This window comes from Helicoverpa zea, chromosome 7 (assembly GCF_022581195.2).
Source record: "Helicoverpa zea isolate HzStark_Cry1AcR chromosome 7, ilHelZeax1.1, whole genome shotgun sequence".
NCBI classification, from domain to species: domain Eukaryota; kingdom Metazoa; phylum Arthropoda; class Insecta; order Lepidoptera; family Noctuidae; genus Helicoverpa; species Helicoverpa zea.
In genome coordinates, this window is record NC_061458.1 from 3,157,892 (window position 1) to 3,179,172 (window position 21,281).

The 21,281-nt window shown below is 36.0% G+C and overlaps 2 protein-coding genes and 1 long non-coding RNA gene across 3 annotated transcripts; 1 reads left to right on the forward strand and 2 right to left on the reverse strand.

Moving 5' to 3' along the window:
- Positions 1-346: 346 nt before the first annotated feature.
- Positions 347-6,283, forward strand: LOC124632067. The gene is made up of 5 exons (XM_047166726.1): positions 347-682; positions 3,445-4,252; positions 5,057-5,212; positions 5,700-5,768; positions 6,143-6,283. Exons 1-5 carry the CDS (start codon positions 597-599, stop codon positions 6,254-6,256), a joined length of 1,233 nt encoding a protein of 410 aa, XP_047022682.1. The 5' UTR covers positions 347-596; the 3' UTR covers positions 6,257-6,283.
- A 554-nt stretch (positions 6,284-6,837) lies between these two features.
- LOC124632068 (peptidoglycan recognition protein-like) lies at positions 6,838-11,878 on the reverse strand. The gene is made up of 4 exons (XM_047166727.1): positions 10,767-11,878; positions 9,649-9,847; positions 8,517-8,635; positions 6,838-7,503 (listed from the first exon to the last, which is right to left on the reverse strand). The coding sequence occupies exons 1-4, from the start codon at positions 10,822-10,824 to the stop codon at positions 7,304-7,306; spliced, it is 576 nt and encodes a 191-aa protein (XP_047022683.1). The 5' UTR covers positions 10,825-11,878; the 3' UTR covers positions 6,838-7,303.
- Positions 11,879-14,471: 2,593 nt separating this feature from the next.
- On the reverse strand, positions 14,472-18,094 carry LOC124632069. The gene is made up of 2 exons (XR_006984573.1): positions 17,877-18,094; positions 14,472-15,607 (listed from the first exon to the last, which is right to left on the reverse strand). It is a non-coding gene; the product is annotated as an uncharacterized LOC124632069 (long non-coding RNA).
- Positions 18,095-21,281: the final 3,187 nt, after the last annotated feature.

Genomic DNA, 21,281 nt, shown 5'->3' on the forward strand with positions numbered 1-21,281 from the left:
TCGATATTTTACCTTGACATCATCAAGCAGTATTGACATATTGACAGTGTTAATTTCAGACTAATCACCCAGTATTCAATAATTAGTGTGGATACAATTGATTTGATAATAATAATGGTGTGTTTAGCTACAAACTACGATAGTAATACTAGGTATGACTATTTTGACAGTCCAATCAAAGTTAGTCAGTCTGGATTATTCATTGTATAACTGATTAACTTGTCAACGTGTTGTTGTGATAGTAAAATAAACAGAATACATTACTTCTTTGCTTTACTTGCAATTTTGGCGGACAAAGCATTAACTTGGTTGCGTGAATCTAAGCTTTATATAGATCATGCATAACTTCGCAGAGAAGACGCAAACATTATAATTGCCAGTTTTAATTATTTCGTAAAGAAAAACTCATTTTTAAGTGAGTAAAAACTTCATAGAACTTCAAAGCGTCGTAGCAATAATCAAAACCATAAAATAGAAAAAAATAAACCACAATGTCAATCATACTGACAGTTATCAAAAATGATGTGTCAAAAATTGTAACAAAAAAAAATTTCGAAATTACAAAAACTCAAAAAATTGATTAAATTACCAGTGAAATGCCCAATACGAGGCGTCGGAGGTTCTCTGTACAAAATGAGATCGCAAATAGAGAAAATAAATTGCAAAATGGATTGCAACCCAGGTAAGTACCTACATTTCTTCCAGAGTACATCAACATGTTTCGACCTGAAAAAAAAACTCATTAACCTTCCAAAAGGCACGGAATCCCAGCTGTCTAATCCTAGTAGACAAAACCCTATATGTGGTGTAGGTGATTTCAAACCTAAAATTAAACCTATATTCGTAATGTCTGAGGAGAGGCTTAGCGTACTTTTTGCATCATTTTGTTTTAATTTTACTTATTATAAAATTAATAAATCTACCATCAGTTGTCTAAAACACTAGACACAAAGATAAATATTGCAATATTTATATTTTATACTACAGAAAGTCATAAACTGATACATGCTTAAATCCTATTGAAAATTAAAACCAGTTGATGGGTATTTACATCATAATAATCATACTAAACGATTTTTTCAAAAGTCTAAATACTTTTGGCAGAAAAAAATAATTGATAGTTATGCGGAATAACCGGACAGTTATGCGGAAAGGACAAACCGCAAAAAGTAGAAAGCCAGAAAATGTAACCTTCTTTGAATTTCATAATGAAATATTTTGTATAGAGCATGATCCCTTAGTAGCCCTACCAGTGTTTCCTTTTAGTATAAAAATATTTATGACTATTTTTACTTCAAAATAGAGCAGCTTCACTCATTGATATTGGATTACTTGTAAAAATGGGAGAAAAGGGCTTTTTATATCGTTACGAAGTTTATACACGGAAATCCTTACTTCCTCACTAATATTGTAAATGTGAAAGTAAGTCGGTCAGAAAAGTTTATATAAAAACTCACTCTGATTCTTATATCTTTTACGAGTAGAAATGGTGCGAGGTTTCTCAATCCAACATTTTATTTCTATACTAGCTTCTGCCCGCGACTTCGTACGCGGATCCTGTCCCTTATGCCAGCGACTACGGGGTCAGCAAAATCAAAGATCTGAATAGTCGCAATAGACGTGAACATAGGGATAAAAGTAGTGATTCTAATTAGTCCGCATTTAAGTTGTGTGTGGCAAAAATATTACGTAAATAAACATTAAATAGATGACAAAGTCGTGGTGACTTAATGGAATTCGTGGTGGTTTAGTGGGTAGAGAACCAATCTCTTAAGTATGAGCGTGCGTCTTTGATTCCAGGTCTGGTAAGTGCCTGCCAATGCAACTTTTCTAAGTTCGTATGTACTTTCTACGTATATTTTGGATACCAATGACCGTTATTTGGAGGGGATGTTAAACTGTAGGTTCCGGCTGTCATTGAACATTCTTGGCAGTCGTTATGGGTAGTCAGAAGCCAGTAAGTCTTACCAAGGGGTGTTGGTTTGAGCGGGTAACCGGGTTGTGGAGGTCAGATAGGCAGTCGCTCCTTGTAAAATACTGGTACTCAGTTGCATCGTGACTGGAAGTCGACCCTAACATAATTGGGACAAAGGCTCTTGAGATAATAACGACAATAATAATGAGATATAGGCACCGCAGGACATCTGAGGCTGATGACGGGGAGTAGCGACCCCGCGGGGCTATATATACTGAGTTCTCCAGGGAGTGTATACTGTCCCCCATCTCCGGCCGGTCTGAGTGAACCATGACGGGGGTAGATCTCACGCCTCTGGCTTGGCTTGGCCGTCCAGAGTGGAGCTGTCGCTAGAGCAGGATTAGTAGCCTTGCTCGGAGGGTAGGTGCCTCATGGTAAGCACAGGGAGCGCGTAATCTACGTTTAAAGTCCGCCGAGGTATCCTCACCCTTCAGCCGCTCATATCCCTGTTGCCCTCTTGTTGCTATTCAGTGACTGGTTCCCGGGGGCCCAGTAAGTGAGGTGGCGAGTCTCCACCTGCCGTTTTTACATGTACCTAATACATTGTCATCCACTAACATCCCATCACAATAGCCCAAGTAGTTTTCCTCCATAGTTAGCACAGAACCGGGGATTGTCTTTTTTTTTAACGACGTCCACCGAGGATTGTCCTTGGATTCATTTCTATAGTGTATAAAGGGATAATCGTCGGTTTTGTGTCACCATTTCATTAAAGTTGTCTCAAAAGGACAATTATGTAAAATTTGTACTAAGCAGTGACTTAACACGAAATTCAAGCGTTGTTGTATCTTCGTTATTATTTGTTTGTGTGAGAGAGAAAAGAAAAATGCGTCAATAGAGAGTGCTTATCAGATTGAACAACTTTTGCTAAAACGTCATACCTCTATATGCTATAGTCTAGCTGGGCCCCTGGAGTTCCACATCAGATGTTTTAGATCTTCAATTTGTATAAGTCAATAGAAAGTGCTTATCAAATTGAACAACTTTTGCTAAAACGTCATACCTGTATATGGTACAGAGAAGCTGGGCTCTTGGGGTTCCACATCAGGTGTTCCAGATCTTAAAATTTATTATCTCAGCTGAAAATGCTCATCAAATGAAACAATTTTTGCCACGGCACCATATTTGTATCTCTTATAGTTTTATTGGTCTGTTGGAGTTCTGCATCAGGTCTTCAAGTTTCGAAGATAAATTATAGCCTATATGTTGACCAGGCTTAATACTGATACAACAAAGAAAAAATCATTGAAATCCGTTCAGTAGTTCGGAAGATTAGCGTGTACAAACAAACAGACATACAGACATACAGACATACAGACATACAGACATACAGACAAATTTTTTTTTTTGGATTTGTGCTCCATTACTGTTTCTAAACCCCACCCAATTATTATTTTTTTAATATATTCAATGTACAGACACAGTTTTTTTACAGATTTATTATATGTATAGATTTTTCCCCTTTCCAGCCACTCCGACCCCGATTCCGAATTGAAAGTGGCCGCCAACGTAGGCGCAACAAAATCCGCTAAAGCAAAACCCAAAGTGTATGCCAACAGCTCGAGAAACTCAACCTTAGAAATAGTTGCTGAAGTTGAAAGTACATCATCAGTAGCAACTATCAAGAAGCGATCATGCACAACTGTAGACAAAGATGTCACTGCCAGTACAAGTAACATCGCTCTTGAGAATGCAATAAGAAGCGCTGAAGATATACAAGAAAACCCTGATCGATCAAAAACATCTATAGCGGTCGAAACACAGAAGAAAAGAGAAGAGAGGCAACTAAGTAGAGAGAGGACCCCACTGAGAAGAGAGAAGCACCCGCGTCAACACCGCATCAAAGTAAGAAGTCCCAAACGCCGGATGGCAATCATAGAACAGCAGAATAAAGCCGTGGACAACTGTCGAAGAACAGCAGCCACTGCAGCAATAGATTGGGATACAGAATACGAACTATCTAGTACAGAAAACGTTACTACTGTAATAGACACGAATGAAGTTGAAGAGAGAAATAGTAATCACTCTTTGGACTCTATGTGCCGAATTTGTCACAGTGGGGAGGCGTTGTCGCCCGAACTGGGCCGTTTGATATCTGCGTGTTCGTGTCGAGGCACTGTTGGTAGGGTCCATGTGAAATGTTTGGAGCGATGGTTGACCGAGTCGGGGAAATCCAGGTGCGAGTTGTGTGGGACGAGGTATGTGACGCGGCGCGTGCATAGGTACGGCGTGCCAAGGGCACTGGTCATGTGGGTGCTGAGCCAAAATGCTAAACAGGTTGGTATTATTTTACGTCATTAACTTGATTAAGAATTAAAAAAAAAATTAATGAGAATCTTTTAGTTAATTGCTATTATCATGGTTTCGATGGAAAAACATAAACAATAGCCCTTGAGATACCGATTAGTATTTCATACAGTATATTACAATCGGAGTCTTTCGCAATCTCGTTCATTTCGAGTTTTACAACTGTGAGTTTATAAGCCTAGGAGTTACTTAAAAATAACTTATACGCCTAAAGTAAGCCATCTTTATTTCCATCAGCCACGCAATGTTGTTTGTTTGTTTGTCGTTAACCATGTTCCTAATTATTTCAATACACAATATTATACCACGGATTTACTTTTCCTAGTTTTATTCATTGGTCATAAAGTGGACCATTAACCTAATTTCTTTGTTCTGAAAGTATGTCTCAGTGTGTTTTATAGTGTGTATGTATTCGTGAATCAAAATAAACAACATCATACTGCCCCCTATCCGTTCTAATAAATCTTTATTGCTGTCGTTACATGTTTTTGTGTATGGTGGACAAATCACATCAATTTAGGGTTGTCTTGCCATATTATTTGCAACTTATGACCTATTATTTCCCATAAAGTAACGACTTATTGGATTACAACATCACAAAAGATCACGCGAACTTTCTGAAATGACCAAAATTATCAAAAGCAAACTATGACAATCCATGAAACTCTCTGATGTTGTCTCTAGAAGACCAATATCACAAAAAATCTGCCTAAAAAGGTGTCAATCCACATTCACACTCTTTAGGGTTATAACCATGATATTCTTCTGTTCCAGCTAATGGTGGACAGTCTCGGTATAATGCTGATGTCTCCTCTCGCTGTCTTAGCCGCTTGGTTATCAGGCCGTACTCTAGCCGGTCTCATGACACAAGAGAGTCACGTAACGCCTTGGCCCCTAGCCTCCACCTTCGTGCTCGCTTGCATGACGCTTGTAAGTGAAATCACTGTACGTGGTTACAGAATCCAGGAAGTATAAGTAGCTTTAGGATATATGAAATTTTGAATGCTATCTTTAGAATGAATCTCGTTGTCCCCCAAAGGGCACGACCACAATGCGGTATTCAGTCTAGTTTCCTTCATTAATCATCATCCTTCCCTTATCCTAATTTTATTTGGGGTCGGCGCAGCTTCGCAGCTGTTTGCTTTTTCCATAGACTTCTGTCTGCCATCATGCACACACGTAAAATTCTTTCTTAACATATCAGCTTTCACACAATCCATCCATCCACATTCGTGCTTATCACCTGTCTCACAAAATGATTCTCATTCCTCCGCATCACATGCCCATACCATGACGGTTCAGTCAGTTCTGCGATAGGTCTGGAACCTTCTTTTATAGATGCTAAAAGGCCATTGAAGTTTAAATTGGTTGAATTGAGATCCTGAAAGAATAGTAAGTAGTCCTATATTGTTTTTAGTGCTTAGATTACCGTGACTGGGTGATGCGTCGGAGCCGCGCAGCCGAATCATGGAGATCCTTGAACTGGGTGACTAATTTTGTTCATTGAATTTTGGCAAGCGTTATGGGTAGTCAAGTAGTAGAAGCCGAAAAAAGAAATTCTTTCAACCAGTCTTATTAAGGGGTATCCCAGGTAACTGTGTTGAGGAGGTCAGATAGGTAGTCACTACGTGTTAAACAGTTTCACTCAGCTGGGAGCTGATCCCAACATTGTTGGGAAAAAACTAGGCAGATGATAATCATAATTTTGTTAGAATAATTAAGACTTTTGGTATGCAAAAAATATACGATATAAGGTTCTTTTGATATGATAAGTCAGCAACGTCGATGATGATGATGAACCGAGATTAAAAAAGGAGGAGCTTCTAAATTCTATGTTTGTAGATATTTATTATTTTCCAGGTATGCTACTACTGTTGGATAGTTTCAGCGGCAACGAGGCATGCTTTGGGCTGGTGGATATGGTATCGTTCCCAATACGAAGTGAGATTACAACTTCAAGAAAACGAAGATTAGCTGGCAAACAAAAATATAAAGAGTATAAGTTATTTTTTTATACAAATTATTGTACCCAAATAATTTGTTGAGACTTTTGATAAATATTGTCACTTTACAAAAGAATTTTATTTTCTTTTCTGTTTTATCTTCTGTGAAAAGAAAGGGCTTGTCATTTTATTTTTAATTTCTATAATTGTTTATTAATTTTAAATGAAAATAATAATTTTACATTAACGCAGTAAACAAATAATTAGAAAAATACCTAACACTTAAAATTGAAAACCTCTGGAATCATTTATCTGTGTAATTTAAAAATGTAAAAGCTTTGTAAAACCTCAAAGAGTACAAAAGTCTTTTCGACTAGACAAAGACTTAAAATTTGCCTAAGACAAGTGCCAATCTTAACGTAACTTTTTATATAATTTAAAAGCTGAAATCACAACAAAGTTCTAGGAAAACTCTCAAAGATAACCTTTTGACCTTTCGCGTATTTTTCACGGCTACATTATTAAAAAAAAATGTTCTTTTAATATAGACTTTAATATTTCGTTGTTTGATAGGTCATAAAAAGTAGGCACAATATAAAAAAACGCGTCATAATAAGTTAAAAATGCATTTTGGTATTTTTGGCAGAGCTATTTTCTGAGTTCTCTTGTATAAAAATAAACTAATTTACATTGATATTTTAACATCATTTCTGTTAAGCTTACCGACCGCAAGTGCAGCGACAAGATTTCATGTAAATACATACAAAGAAAAAATACTACTGCACGTGCGGTCGGCAGTTGCAGTCGGCAGTTCGCTTCCAAAACGTAACATTATGTGGCAATTTTAGCCTTAGGGTGCAACTACACGGTGCAAGTAGCTGGAGCAAGTTCACATGCGCAAGTGACGCAACAGAGCACGCGGGTGGGTATTTTGCTTTGACATATGCACGAGTCGCTGGACCCACACGTTTAAATTGGATGTGTCTCAACATGCGCAAGCTGCTTGCACTGTGTAGATGCACCCTAACTTTTTTGGCATTATTAGCTTTATACAGAGTTGATGAAACCCCAAAACAAATTAGTTCTTTATAGAGCTGACATCATCGAGGAAGTGAGGCCATCTTCTGATCTCGTTGTATAACTTTCTGCCAGGGCTTTCAGTAGCAATCAGTTGTCTGTGGCCAACGATGTGATAGTTTTCACTCAGGTGCCCATTTTGAACGCCGCAGCGGAGTAAAGCCTTCACAGCGTCTAGTGATGCTTTTGTTGGCGTGTCATCTGTAAATTAAAAAATAATCGGTAAGTGGAGCTCGTGGCTAAGTCAAAGCGGCGCAGATCGTTACGGGTAGTCTGAAAACCAGTCTGACCTAGAGGTATTGGAGTGCCCGGGCAAAAACCGTAAAAGTAAAAGTAAACTTATGAAAAACCGGTAGCTGACCCCAACATAGTTGGAAAAAGGCTAAACAGATGATCATCATTTGATCATCAATTCAATTTCTGCTAATTAACTTTGCATTCCTGAAATTAGCTATTTGACTCATTGCTCATTTGATATAGCTGAAAAGTTTTGCTTGTCCGAAAATATTGTGTTGACTTACACAATAGTCAAAACGAATATTTAAAAACACTACTCCACTTGTGTAAGGATCAAATGGCTTACTTCAGAAATGCAAAGTAAATTGACGCAAACTGCATTGATCATTTGTGTTCATTTATTTTTCGCTGAAATAATGTCTAGAAATAGAGCTTTCTAGACTTCAGATACTCTAAATTGTTCCAAAGTATTCCCAGACTTTTATAAGTCCTACAGTTTATTCAAACAAACAAAACCATTTTCAAGTAATTACAGAAGTTTCAGTCGAGTGCAATTAAAATTTTCACGTCAAGAGAACGTGTTGCAGTGCATTCGAATTTATTGTGTTCATTTATAACTCGCGGATGTGGGGAAATGCCTGCTTTGTTCACCGTTTATAGGTAAAAGTGGTTTATAAAATATAAAAAGCACATTTTTTGTATCAGAATTTATATTGTTTTATGACCACTTTAAAGCCAGATTTTGCGTGCTTCTGTACTTTATTATTTCTGGACTTAATGCTATTGACAGAATTTGATTAATTAAAAAAAGAAGACATGTGCCTAAAGATAAAGACAAAAAAAGACATTTATTCTGTACAGTAGGCTGAAAATCAGCGTTTATTGAAGATCAATTTTGAAAAAGACAGCCCCCAAAACGCCTGCCCTTCTATCTCCTTCTTTTAATCAGACTCCTGCTAGTGGATAATAAGACTTACTGTTATAATTTCCAATAAAAGTGATGCCAATAGATCTCCTGTTGTAGCCATAAGTATGGGCGCCGACATGCAGCCAACCAGCTCCTTCATATATTTTGCCATTACCACCAACAATAAATCTGAAAAAAGGGAATAAAATTATAGTAATGTAGACACTAGCATTCGCTCGCAGTTTCGCTCGCTTCCCATGGGAAATAATTACGCGTGCCAGGATAAAAAGTAGCTTAGGTACAGCGTATATTTATTGAAAAATATAATTTGACTCTCTTCCTCGCGTTGCGCTTTCTAGCTAAAATTACTTAACAAACTTAAATGTATTTAGATACACAGACAACACTAGAGCCTGACATTGGCAACTTTTCATACGAGCGCGATACGTAATTTCCTCGAAATGGGGTTCGAACCGCGAGAACAGCTAATTTCTTTTCAAAAAGTTGCTTGCTTTAATTTTGAGGGTCGCAAATTCTAAAATTCTTTTATTAAGCTAAAATGCACAAATTTTAAAATGAGTAGCTTTCATCAAGCTAAAATGTATAGGGACTATTAGTAGGTTGTATGGGTAGCTCAGAATTTTGTCGACCTCCGGTCTCGTGTTTCGAAGCAATTTCCTCCATTAGCTACCCGTTACCTGGCGACGTCGAAAAAGAGGACCTTACTTGTTAGCTACGTAGTAGCCTAAACAGTTTTGTTTTCTTCCTGATACTTTGTCAATGTGAGGATTGTTCTCTGAAGGGCTTTCCTGGGCTACCACAAATTATAATTTTTACGTTTATTAGACACGTGAAAGATTGAATGTGTATTTGGAAAGTTACTCTCTCAAGCAAAATTTCTGAACGATTTTTGTTGAAGCTTATAAGAGCCATATAGCTAGCTAGCATAATAAAACACAGACTAGTTTTCAAAGGTTTGTGAGAAATAGATCCCTCGGAACGCAGCTTCGCGCTGGTGTGAAATAACCCAAAAAATATAGTCTAAAGGGAATAACCATCGGTCAAACGTATATTTTGTCAATGGGTGGTAACTTCACGGCTGGCTATCATTATCCACCTTTAAAATAGTTATCAGCCTTTAAACTAACTTTGTCATAACTACTTATCTTATAATCTACTCAGAAAACTCTATCAATACTTACGAGGAAGCTATGTCCCAATAACCCAAGTTATCCATATGGTTCGTCTGAATCGCCCGCACGATCTCAGCACATCTGGCGTTGGTGGTACAAGTGGAAGTCACCGTGTGTTGGATGATGACCAGGTCCACTGGCCTTGCGAGGTATTCCACGTGTATGGGAGTCAGACCATCCCATCCTGCTTTGGAGACTACTCCACAGTCTGAAAAGATATGGTATCGAAGATTATTGAAGCTGTTTCTATTCACCGGGGCTGCGGAATTGTTCGAAAAAGTTACCGCGGCCATTGTACATAAAGGGACATTGTACATAAGAAGGAACGTGGTGGGTTTTAGTCAGTTTTAGTTAGAGTCTGACACTCCCTCACGCTGCTAACTCACAGCGGGAGAGGTGATTTAAAAATGTATGTATCAGAGAATTTGTCCATTCAATGTTTACATTTATTAATTTTTTTAGCTACTCTCTTGCAACCGATACGAATGTTTTCGAAATAAACATTGATAAGGGCTTCTAAAATATCTTTACGGTCAAGTGCACAACTTTGTCAACAAGTGGGGACGTTGTTAACAAAATTTTGACATAAATAGGGACGAATCGAGATTGGCCTTATTTTATTTAAGGAATGAAAGGTGGGCTTTTTCTTGTAACTTTTTTTATTAACTAATGTTTTGTTTGTGTTTCGGCTTCAACGCCTCAATAGCTGAACCAATTATGATAAAACTATGCTTGATCATGGTTTGAATATTACAGGTGCGTAAATTAGTACCACCTTTACGAGTTGAAGTTTTAATTTATTTTTAAAGCATCATTTTCAATACAATACAATATAACAAAAGAAATATACCACTAAGGTTCTATTTGCACCTGGTCGCCGGGTCACTTAAGTTTATTGACCCCAATATTTTAACGGGAATCACCAATTAAATTAATCCTTTGAAGTATTTATGCATAAGCGTATGAAATTATCTTTGGGAGAACTGTCTTAATTTTGTTTTTCAATATTATAAGCCTGTCTTAACTTTGTTTTCCAATATTACAATTTCACATTGTTTTGCAAAAAAAAAAAATACCATTTCTATTAAAATTGTAAAAATAAATAATTTTAATTCAAGAAAGCTTACCTCCATAAGCAGTTTCGAAAATTATAAATAAAGCAAAAACACTGCAAAATATCTTCATGTTTGTTCAGTTAATGCAACTTTACTCTTCAACGTTTAGATAAACACTAACTTAAAATACTGGAAGACCTAACCAATGAACCTTGTGTAAGTAACAACAATCCTCATGCTGTCTCTTTCTGTCCTTACAGTGTAAGAAAGAGACAACACCACTTGGCATGTGGATTGGTTGTTCAATGAATCATGCGCAGCAATAGCTTTTTTATGTGAGGTTCCGTACGTTTCAATATTTTAAATGATGATGTCAAATTGTTTTTTTATTGATATAGCAGTAGAAAAGTTGATTGAGTACTTAAGTTTTATAGATTGTAACTTACTTGTTTTGTGGTAATCTATGCTAACGTAACGAAGACGAATCATTTTTTTATTGGTTTGTATGTAAACCTAACGGCTCCGATACTACGGAACCGATTAGCAAAATTATTTCACTGTTATAAAGCTACACTTTTCCGAGAAATAAAGACTATATTTTATCAGGGTGAGAGCAGTAATTCCCACGGGATGCAGGTGAAACCGCGGGTAAACGTATAGTTGTAAAGTAAGTATTAGTAAAAATATACTAAGGTAAAAAAAAATATTTTACTTTTGTTGCTTCTTTGTTTCCTTGAAAAACAAGTCACTATACTAAATTCCTTTCGTTGAATAATTCATAACATATCTAGACCAAAACTAACATTTTTATCTAAAAGCTTCCTTTTATATTTTTATTTCCACGTCAAACTTACAAAAATAAGTTGAAAATACTGCCAAAGACCGTGACAGACCCAATCTCTATACGATCTCTTTGAGACCTTTTGAAATCGGTGTTTGACCCACAGCTAACCAATAAGCTTTTTATATCACTATTGATACTTAACCAAACATTTTTTCTATATTTTTTCCTAAAACAGGGTTTCTTGGCTTTCTTTATCAACTTTAATTTCGATTACTAGTCGGAATTCGCATATTTTTATTGTAAGTAAATCTAGCTAAATTCAGTTCAGGGAGTTCATTTAACCGTTAATTCGTTTATTATTTGAATCGATAAATCTAACTCTCGTTTTTGGACATCAAAGCACTAAACATAGAACATTATAATGTGCATCTTATTATTTTTTTTAACAACAAACACATTTAATTAAATGTTTTCTAGTAAAAGAGACTTAAATTATTTCAATTAAGCATAGTGTTTTTTTTTTGCATCACCAATGTCTTGTCAACCGTTCCAAGCCCATTAAATTATTGCTACTGAACCCTAAACACTTCAACGCATGTCAAGTTCTGCGCTCTTATTTATTCGGAAACGGGGATTCCTTCACAAATTATAAACATTGCACTTATCTTAACCAAGTTATCGTCGGCGTGGTTAAACAAACAGTTTAATTTTAGGAATTATATGTAATTAACTGTTAGGTACTTTACCTTAGAGTAACTGGTACTAGTGACGGAGCGCTGGGAAAGCCTAAGTACCTAAAACGGTAAGTGATATATTACAGCTTTTTTGTGTGTTAGCAACGTGAAGAAGTGTCTCTAACCGTCGTACCACAAAAACTTTTAAACGTCTGTTGAATACTTGTCTAAAAAATGACAGATTATGACGTTGAAATAAGGTCCGTTTTGCAGCGACAAGTGTTCAACAGATATTTAAGTTTTTGTAGTAAGGCTGTAACTGACTAAAACCCATGATGTTCCTTTGTAGGCCTTTTATGTACCAGGGCCGCGGTAATTCTCGAACAATCCCGCAGCCGGGATATATTACAGCTTAGGCGTGTATTGGGTAAGCAGTCATGTGGAATTCGCCGGATTAGTCGTACTTTAGGAAAAAAAAGTGCCAGGGTCAAAGGCGAAACCTAGATAGTTTAAGGAATTATTTATAGACATCATCTCCCGAACCTTTTCCCAACTATGCTGGGGTCAGCTTTCCAGTCTAACCGGATGCGGCTCGGACCAGTGTTTTACAAGGAGCGTCTGCCTATCTGACCTCCTCAACCCAGTTACCCGGGCAATCAATACCCTTGATTAGACTGGTGTCAGACTTGCATAGTATATAAGCATATTACTTATTTTTAATAATTATATATCATTAATCAGTACTTAAATGCTTTTCCGTAGACTAAATCGTAATGGTATGGGTGAATTAGGAATGCCTAAGTACAGCAATATTTCATACAGCTTAGGCGAATAAAGGGTGACCATTCATGTAGAACTCGCTGATTAGTCTTACTTTACGAGAGAAAAGGTCTAGGTCAAAATCCAGACAGTTTGAGGCAGGAAAACTGAGAGTATTGCGAGCTTGTGAAAGGTCGCTTGAGAAAGAAGCCTAAACAATCACAATAAAAAGTTTTTCTGGTGTTGTTTTTTATCTACGCTGTCCAACGGCATCGTCATTTTATGTGATGATATTGATAGCCCTACAACGCTTTTACACTATCGAACTTCTCACTCGATTTTCTGCACGGTAACTCGTGAATCGTAAAGAGGTCATCGAGCTATACGAACGAGAACAAAAGAATTACATCCATGCGACTGGAAAGTCGATCGTAGACGCACTCTTACAATAATTTGCTAGTAAAAAAACGAAGGGGTTACATATTCATAGAAAATACCCACCAAAATTTATTTCATGCCTGTTTTAACCTGGCAAGTTAACATTTTAATTTCAACTTTTTTAATGCTCTTCTTTAACTAGGAAATAGGACATTAACGTAAAAATGTGATCCATTTTGAAGTCATTTCAAATCAATTGTAACCAATAGTATCCCTTCGCTCAAGGATACTACTGAGCAGACACCAGATATTTAAATAGCAAAATGCGAATGGCTGTTGAAAAACTTCTCTGCTCCGTTTTTGTGGAGTCTGGGTGTACCTGTTCCACGCCATCTATTTTATGTTGTCCTAGTACATTTTGAGCAGTGACGTCGACATTCACCCGCGTCCCGGGGAAACCTCCGCGTACCCAGATAAAAACAGCATGGCGCAGATAGTATAGCTTCCTAACCGTGTAATAATGATTCAAAGTAAAAGCCAAGTCAAAGTAAAAGCAAAGTCTGTTTATATTTTTTTTCTTAATTTCAATTCGGTTGATTAGATATGGAGCCTATTCCATGCAAACATACAAACCTCTAGAAGTCTAGATACTACTCAATACTCAATTCTTTATTAGCATTCCACATGTTATACTAGTATATAAAAAGTATATAAGTATTTATAATTCCTATTTAATGATATAACAAAACAAAGCTGCAACACTCGCTACTGCAGTAGACACATGAACTCGTGCTACTTATCATGCACTATCCGGTCAGAGGGTCAGCGGATACCTTATCTATTGAGAACAAAACAAACTAGTTTATTTGTGTTATTGTTTTAATTAGTTGAGTCAATTATTGGGTTTTGAAATAGGACTGTACTATGATCAATCTTGTTTATATTCTTCACATTCATATTCGTAAGTAAAGTTAGAGTCTAAACGAAATAAATGATTCTGTAAGATGGTAATAAGAACATTATGTTGTTGAACTGTTTCGTCAATTTCACCCTATACCAAACATTTTACACTTAAATTATAAAGTTAGGCAAACAATTTGGCGATATTACAAATGTTTGGGTTATCAACACTCACCGTAAATGTATTACATGTTGCCAATGGGGTACAATAAAACAAGAGCATTAAATCGCGAACTGTATGTAATAAAAATCTACACAATTATAATTTTATTACAATTTTAATACAAATATATCTCAAACCAGATATCAGACTACAATGAAATATATTTTCGATCATATTTACTTTAGTTGAGGTTTTTAAGTTGCACATTTGTCTTAAGATGTTCTATAGCTATTTCATACTTACAATTAATTCACACTGTCATTTAAAAGCAAAAGTTTGTTAGCGTGTGTATCTTTCTTTCCTCTTCAGGCGCAAACCGCTGAACAAATTTTAATATAACTTGGTAGTAATATGGCTTATATACCAGAAGAACATATAAGCTACTTTTTATCCAGATGCGGAAAGAAGTCCCCTCAAGAAACGGGTGAACCCACTGGTGAGTCTGATAAAAAAACCGTGTTACACAAGGAGGCTATTGTACTCGTCTTCGGTAATAATTATTATCTAAACTACTTCCATAAGTAGGCATATTGTAGGAATTACATCATAAACATTTTGTTTTGTATTTTATACAATAGTTATTAAATAATAACAGTAACAAGCATTTATTATTGTACTCTATTATTTAAAAATAGTCTTTGATATTATTGTCATGGATATTGTGAATTTAGATAGCTAACACATGTCATGTGCACAATACATTTTTTTATTAGATACAATAACGAAACAAATTCATATACTTTTACTTATACTATACATAGGTATATAAAACACTTCTTAATTTTCATTAACACTGCTAATCTCTCAAAATAATTTTAAGTAAAAGTTTTACACATTTCAGTCCATCTCACAAGTAAGTGAGAACATAGAGCTACAACGTGAATTCCTGGACGCTGCCAGCCTGAACAGTTAAACATGCAAATTGTTTTTCAATAGTAATGTGTACTTATTTGTTAAACGCTCAATCCTTCTCAGTGTGAGAGCAGGCTTACGCCCAGCAGTGGGACGAGAAAAAAGCTGACGACGAAGTACTTATACAGTTTTGAAGTATAATGGCCATGAATGAATTCTTCTTTTCTCTTCAGTGAATTCTTATCCAAGTTCTGTATAATCTACGTAACTAAAGTCTTGAACTCTTCAGTGTGGTATCTTACACTACTTAAATCCACTTATAATTGAGATAAATTATTTTCACCTGAAATCAAAAGAAAAAGGTAAATATTATGAATACAATATGTTGATTTAAGTGACTTATAGCATAATCTACTAAACTTATAGCATTTATACTTCTGTACTAATAATATTAAAAGAGTATTTCTGCCCTAACGGCTCCGAGAGTAATGAATCGAATTGAAAAAAAAATTTCACTATTGGAAAGCGACCGACCGACCCGTGGAAACCAGGGAATAGTGTATATTCCCTGGTTTCCACGGGTCGGGTCGCAGTCTATACTATGGCCGGAATGCCACTTAAATGTTTTCTTTTATTATGAAATTTTCTAAAACGGTTACGGTCTTAAATCATCAGCAAATCAATACATAAAATTAGAAAAAAAAACATCAGTTTCCACGCAGATTTTTCCGTTTATGATCACATGATTAAAACCGGTCTGGTAATATTTTTTACTGATCTGTATAATGATGCAATATCACATAACATATTCCTTAGTATTTTTACTAACATTATACATGCCTGCGAAAGTAACTCCATCACTAGTGAAACTATTTGAAAGAGATTGAGAAGGGAAATACGCCCCTTTTTACCCAGTAGCAGGAAGTGGTTCTACAGAGACGTGGAAAAATTGTAATACTATTGTTACTTTTCACCTCTTTTTTGGCTCGTTATATCATCTTTCATTTAATCCTAATAGCATAATAAAATAAAGTCGGTATAAAAACAATATCTAGTAGTCCTTTAAATCTCACTAAATTAGGGCTTAGCTTTTTAATGGTTACTATGACCAATTACATAGCCCTAAGGGATAGATTACTAGATTTTATGTGAGGTCGGGTCAATACCTTGAAATTGTCTGACTGAATAATCAACATAAAACTGGGATTTGTTTGCGAGAATATTGTTGCAATTTAAGTAGAACAAAATAATGATTTATTATGTTAATTTTTACTTAAATTACTGAATAAAGTATTAAATATTCATAAAGGGATATGAGTTCGTCGATGAATAGAAAGTAATCTAATGCTATTCTAATATAGGTATGAATTGTTAATGGCAAGTTTTATTAGAAACATATCCTGTATTATCGTGAATGGGTAACGGACATAGACTCATACACTTACAAAAATCTTTAAAAACTTTTTCAAAATCAAAACTCATTTATTCAAAGTAGGTTGGAAATCAGCACTTTTTGAAGGTCAAATTTATAAAAGACAGCCCCCAAAACACCCGCCCTTCACCACTTTCTATGTGGTTTGCTGGGAAGAAGAAGTGGTGGAGCAAACTCCCCAGAAACTATTCGCATTATATATTAGTGTCAAAAACAAACGTACAGCAAAGGAGGTTTATCATCCAATCTGCACTTTAGTGCTTAGTTATCAAGCTAGCCAGATAAAGCTAATACCACACTTTACCTAAATGAATCAAATGCCTATCTGACCTCTAAAACCCATTGACTGAGTAAAATGTGATACGCAGTACTTTGAACTAATGCTTTGAAAATCTTCTAGAGGATACGTATTGAAACAGAAATAAACATGGTACCTGGTTATAAAATAATATGTCCTTTTACAAAATCTAAATTACCTATACACCCAAATTTAATTTAAATCAGTTCAGTAGTTCTAGTTTGAAAGCGCGACATCATCATCCTCCGAGCCTTTTCCCAAACTATGTTGGGGTCGGCTTCCAGTCTAACCGGATTCAGCTGAGTACCAGTGCTTTACAAGAAGCGACTGCCTATCTGACCTCCTCAACCCAGTTACCCGGGCAACCCGATACCCCTTGGTTAGACTGGTGTCAGACTTACTGGCTTCTGACTACCCGTAACGACTGCCAAGGATGTTCAATGCCAGCCGGGACCTACAGTTTAACGTGCCATCCGAAACACAGTCATTGGTGTCTAAGATATACTTAGAAAGTACATACAAACTTGAAAAGTTGCATTGGTACTTGCCTGACCTGGAATCGAACCCGCGCCCTCCTACTCGGGAGGTCGGTTCTTTGCCCACTAGGCCACCACGACTTGAAAGCGCGACAGAGAGACATTTTTGATTTTGCCTTTGTAATTATAAGTAGGTAAGAATGTCCAAACATTTTCATTTCACCCTTATTAATTTACATAGGTATCCTTATTACAACTAGTGCAACATTTATTACAAACTTATCAGTTCTTCGTGAGCAAAACCCACCTATTTCCACAAATATACCAAATGACGCCACTATGAAACTAAGTGACATTATCCAAGCCCACACAAAAAAGCACTAAGTAATAGTCAAAACGTATTTACCTGCTATTTACAATAGGTACAAATATCCTCCATCAACCGATTTTTCTTTTCCTCCAACAACGAAGATCCTTCAGAAAAATCTTTTCGAACACCAGCCAAACAATAGAATGTCTTCTTTCAAAGGGATTAGGATACATTTTTGAACAATTAAAAACCTAAATTCACAAACGACTTTGTTCACGCGAGTTTTGATCAACAATAAAGGGTATGTCAGTCAACCCGAGTGGTTGATAAGCGATTGATATGGATGTAATACGGGCAAACATGTTGTATAAGATAAAAGGTTCGCTAGTTGTAAAGTAAAACTTGTATGACAAGCAGTAAGCCTGTATTTTATGAGGATTTTTTGTGGGGCCCTGATTAACATTCATAGACGAAATGTTAATGAAGCTGATTGAATTCCAAACTGGATCTCGCTAAAATAATAATTATGAATGCCCGAATGTTTCTTGGCACCAAATATTGTCTTGACCGCCTTAAATTGGATCAAACTAGCTATAACCTCTTATCGTCTTTGGTAGCCTAGGCCTATCCTGGCTTATTCCAACACCAAATATTGAAATCAGGTCAGCCATCTTTTATTTGAAGTACCTACCTACAACATACCAACTGACAGCAAAGAATAGTATTTGACAATTTAGATCAATGGTTCGTGTAAAGTTTCTTTATAAAAGCTTTCTTGACAATAATCATATTAATAATTATTTTTAACTGTTCTGACACAGTTTTAATTGCCAAAAATCTATTTTTACGCTATTTTATTCTCAAATTAAAACAAACTTTATCTAGTCGACCCAAAATACATACGATTCTACTTACGACAAAAATAGATATATGTCTCTTAACTGGTTCTTCTAAAAACGTTTAATTTGTAGATAATTAAAATTCAGTTCAAATGTCATATTACTATGTAAAACTACGTTACACTTTCAATGCTGACTTTTTGCGTTTTATGCCGTATACTAGTAAGTATTTTTAGTTTAATATGTAAAATACATAAAATTATTTAAACCAAACCATATTGCAACGATTTTGTGAGGCTTAATAGGTACAGGTAATTTAGACTTACTTTTGTTGTAGATAATAAATAAATAAACATTCATTGTTTCCATATTTTGTAATCCCTTTTCTTTAACTTTCTCATAACCGCTTTTCGGTCCTTCTTGCAATCACAATCTTCGGTCGTGTTGGATTATCATGCTGTCGGACCATGCTAGGGGTGAATAGACAGTGCACCCGTGTCTGTGCATACGCTTATGCACGATATGTCCTCTACAGCCGGCCATCTGATCTCTATCAAGAACAGCCGCCCGCCGTGGTCGAAAATCGATTATAGCAACGTTTTTATGACGAAAAACGATTTTTGAACGGTAAAACCACCACGAACGAATGACGAAAAGTCTAAGTTAATTTCTGTATTCACAAGATTCCAAAAAATAAATAGTAATCATGGAAAAATGGACTTTTAAAAACGCAGGTTCTAAATTGAAATGATCTTCTACCGATCACTAAATTGACGAAGCAATAAAATAATATAAAACACTGTTATTTTCTTATCTTGTTTATAAAACATACCGATTTGTTGCTAAGCCAATAAATATTCGAACCTTACCCTTTTCTGGGTCAAAGTGTTCATATTACAAATATTATGTCTTCAATCATAAAGTAGAACATCAAAGGTTATCTATAGTTTATTTTATTTTATTCTACCATCTATTGAATAATAAAAAAAAAATCTAATTCTACTTTATCACGAGTGGGCATGAAACCCGTGACCGTGCGGTTAGTCAGATTAGTGATAACTTAGAATAACGTTACTTAATGAAAAGTGGATGTGATAAAAACATTTTGTTAGTTAAAGATATGTTAATTAGAGTAATTCGCGCAATTATAGTTAGGTTATATTTATTCTGAAATTGTATAAGAGCCACGTTACAAAAATTGGAGGTCTTCATAATTCTCCTGCTCTTATTCTATTTTATTTGGTGTCTTCTCATAAGTTATATTCTTTCCAGCTATGTCGTCTTTCACATACTCCAACCATCGTTTTCTTCATCATCCTCTTCCTATATATTTATACACGTTAAATTATATTATTATTAAGTAAACAAAAATTACATATAAGTAAGTTTTTTATCCGAAGTTTTAAAATATTATATAACAACCAAAAAAATAAAATATGGATAGATCAGAGCTCCAAAATCCATTCGTCAAAAGAACAAAACTAAAATAAATTGCGGACTATTTGTAAGTTCGTGAAACTGCGAAACGCAATTCTATCCTAACCTTTTTCTTTGTTACCACAATTTCGCGAAATACAGCAGAGAGAACAAAAACAGATGTTTTTCCACGTGTTGAGTTGGAATATTTTTATGCTTAAATATTAAAGTCTAAAAGGAAGGAAAATTCCTTACTTAGGTAGGTATATTATAAGTGCTCGAAAATAACTCTGTCAGTCTGTCAGACTGTCCGCCGGTTCCGCCTTGATGAAAATGTTCTGTAGCGGCGTGTGGATTTATTATTATATTTTTTTTATTAAAAAACCTGCCTTATGCTGCAGTATAACACTTATAGACCGATTCTTATCTTGGTGCGATGTATTCACTTTAGAACGTGGGTACACGTGCGGAAACCAGCTAGCGCAAAGAAGTAACGCTTGAATTGTTTTGACTATAAACCTACTTCATTCAAGGAAGTGATAGCATTCAAAGCGTTTCGTAAAGCTGATGAGAAACGTACTCTAAAGCAATAAGTCTAATGTTCCTTAGGGTGTATTAAACTCATGACCTCGAGACGAAGAACACAACGTCAGTCCTCATCCTCCCCGGGGGGTGATCAGCGGGCGACAGGCGCGGGGGTGCATCACAAGGCAACCGCCTGCATCACAAGGATCAACCATTATAAGGACCCTTCTCCATTGGGGGGAGGCATGAGGGGCCTGTCACAAGACGGGTAATCGCCGATGGGAGACTGGACGCCATAAATTCCTAGACCCCACTCAGGCTAGGTCGAAGTGCCGCTGGGTCTGTTTAATGGGTACCGCGAAACGCTAAAAATTAAACTCTGTAACATCGACATTACGCAATCTGTGGTCGCAATGCATCAAGCAATGCGACGGATGCACCGTCTACCTAACTGAGCATGTTTCAAAATTAAGCCGATCCGAATTGCAAAATACGTTTTGGGCTTTCATTTGCATTTACCCGTAGTAAATGAGGACCCATCGTTATTTAGTTAGGAGTCTAGAGGTTCAATTTCGAGAGGTTGTCATTGAATTTACCTGTTGTGTTTTCCAGCAAGATGTATCTCTATTGAAGTGTTAATGACTAAACAGTTTCTATCAGGGTCCAGGTACACCCTTTTATTTCATTCTTTAATTGTTCAGGATAGATATTAAAAAGATCC

Bases quoted from the DNA above. Each gene is read 5' to 3' on its own strand.
- LOC124632068 (XM_047166727.1), bottom strand. From the start codon at position 10,824: ATGAAGATATTTTGCAGTGTTTTTGCTTTATTTATAATTTTCGAAACT. The intron at 8,636-9,648 runs GTAAGTATTGAT...CCCTTTTTTCAG, and splicing joins TATTGGGACATAGCTTCCTC to ATTTATTGTTGGTGGTAATG. The intron at 7,504-8,516 runs GTAAGTCTTATT...TTTAATTTACAG, and splicing joins TTTTATTGGAAATTATAACA to ATGACACGCCAACAAAAGCA.
- LOC124632067 (XM_047166726.1), top strand. From the start codon at position 597: ATGCCCAATACGAGGCGTCGGAGGTTCTCTGTACAAAATGAGATCGCA. The intron at 5,213-5,699 runs GTAAGTGAAATC...TATTGTTTTTAG, and splicing joins TGCTCGCTTGCATGACGCTT to TGCTTAGATTACCGTGACTG. The intron at 5,769-6,142 runs GTGACTAATTTT...ATTATTTTCCAG, and splicing joins CATGGAGATCCTTGAACTGG to GTATGCTACTACTGTTGGAT.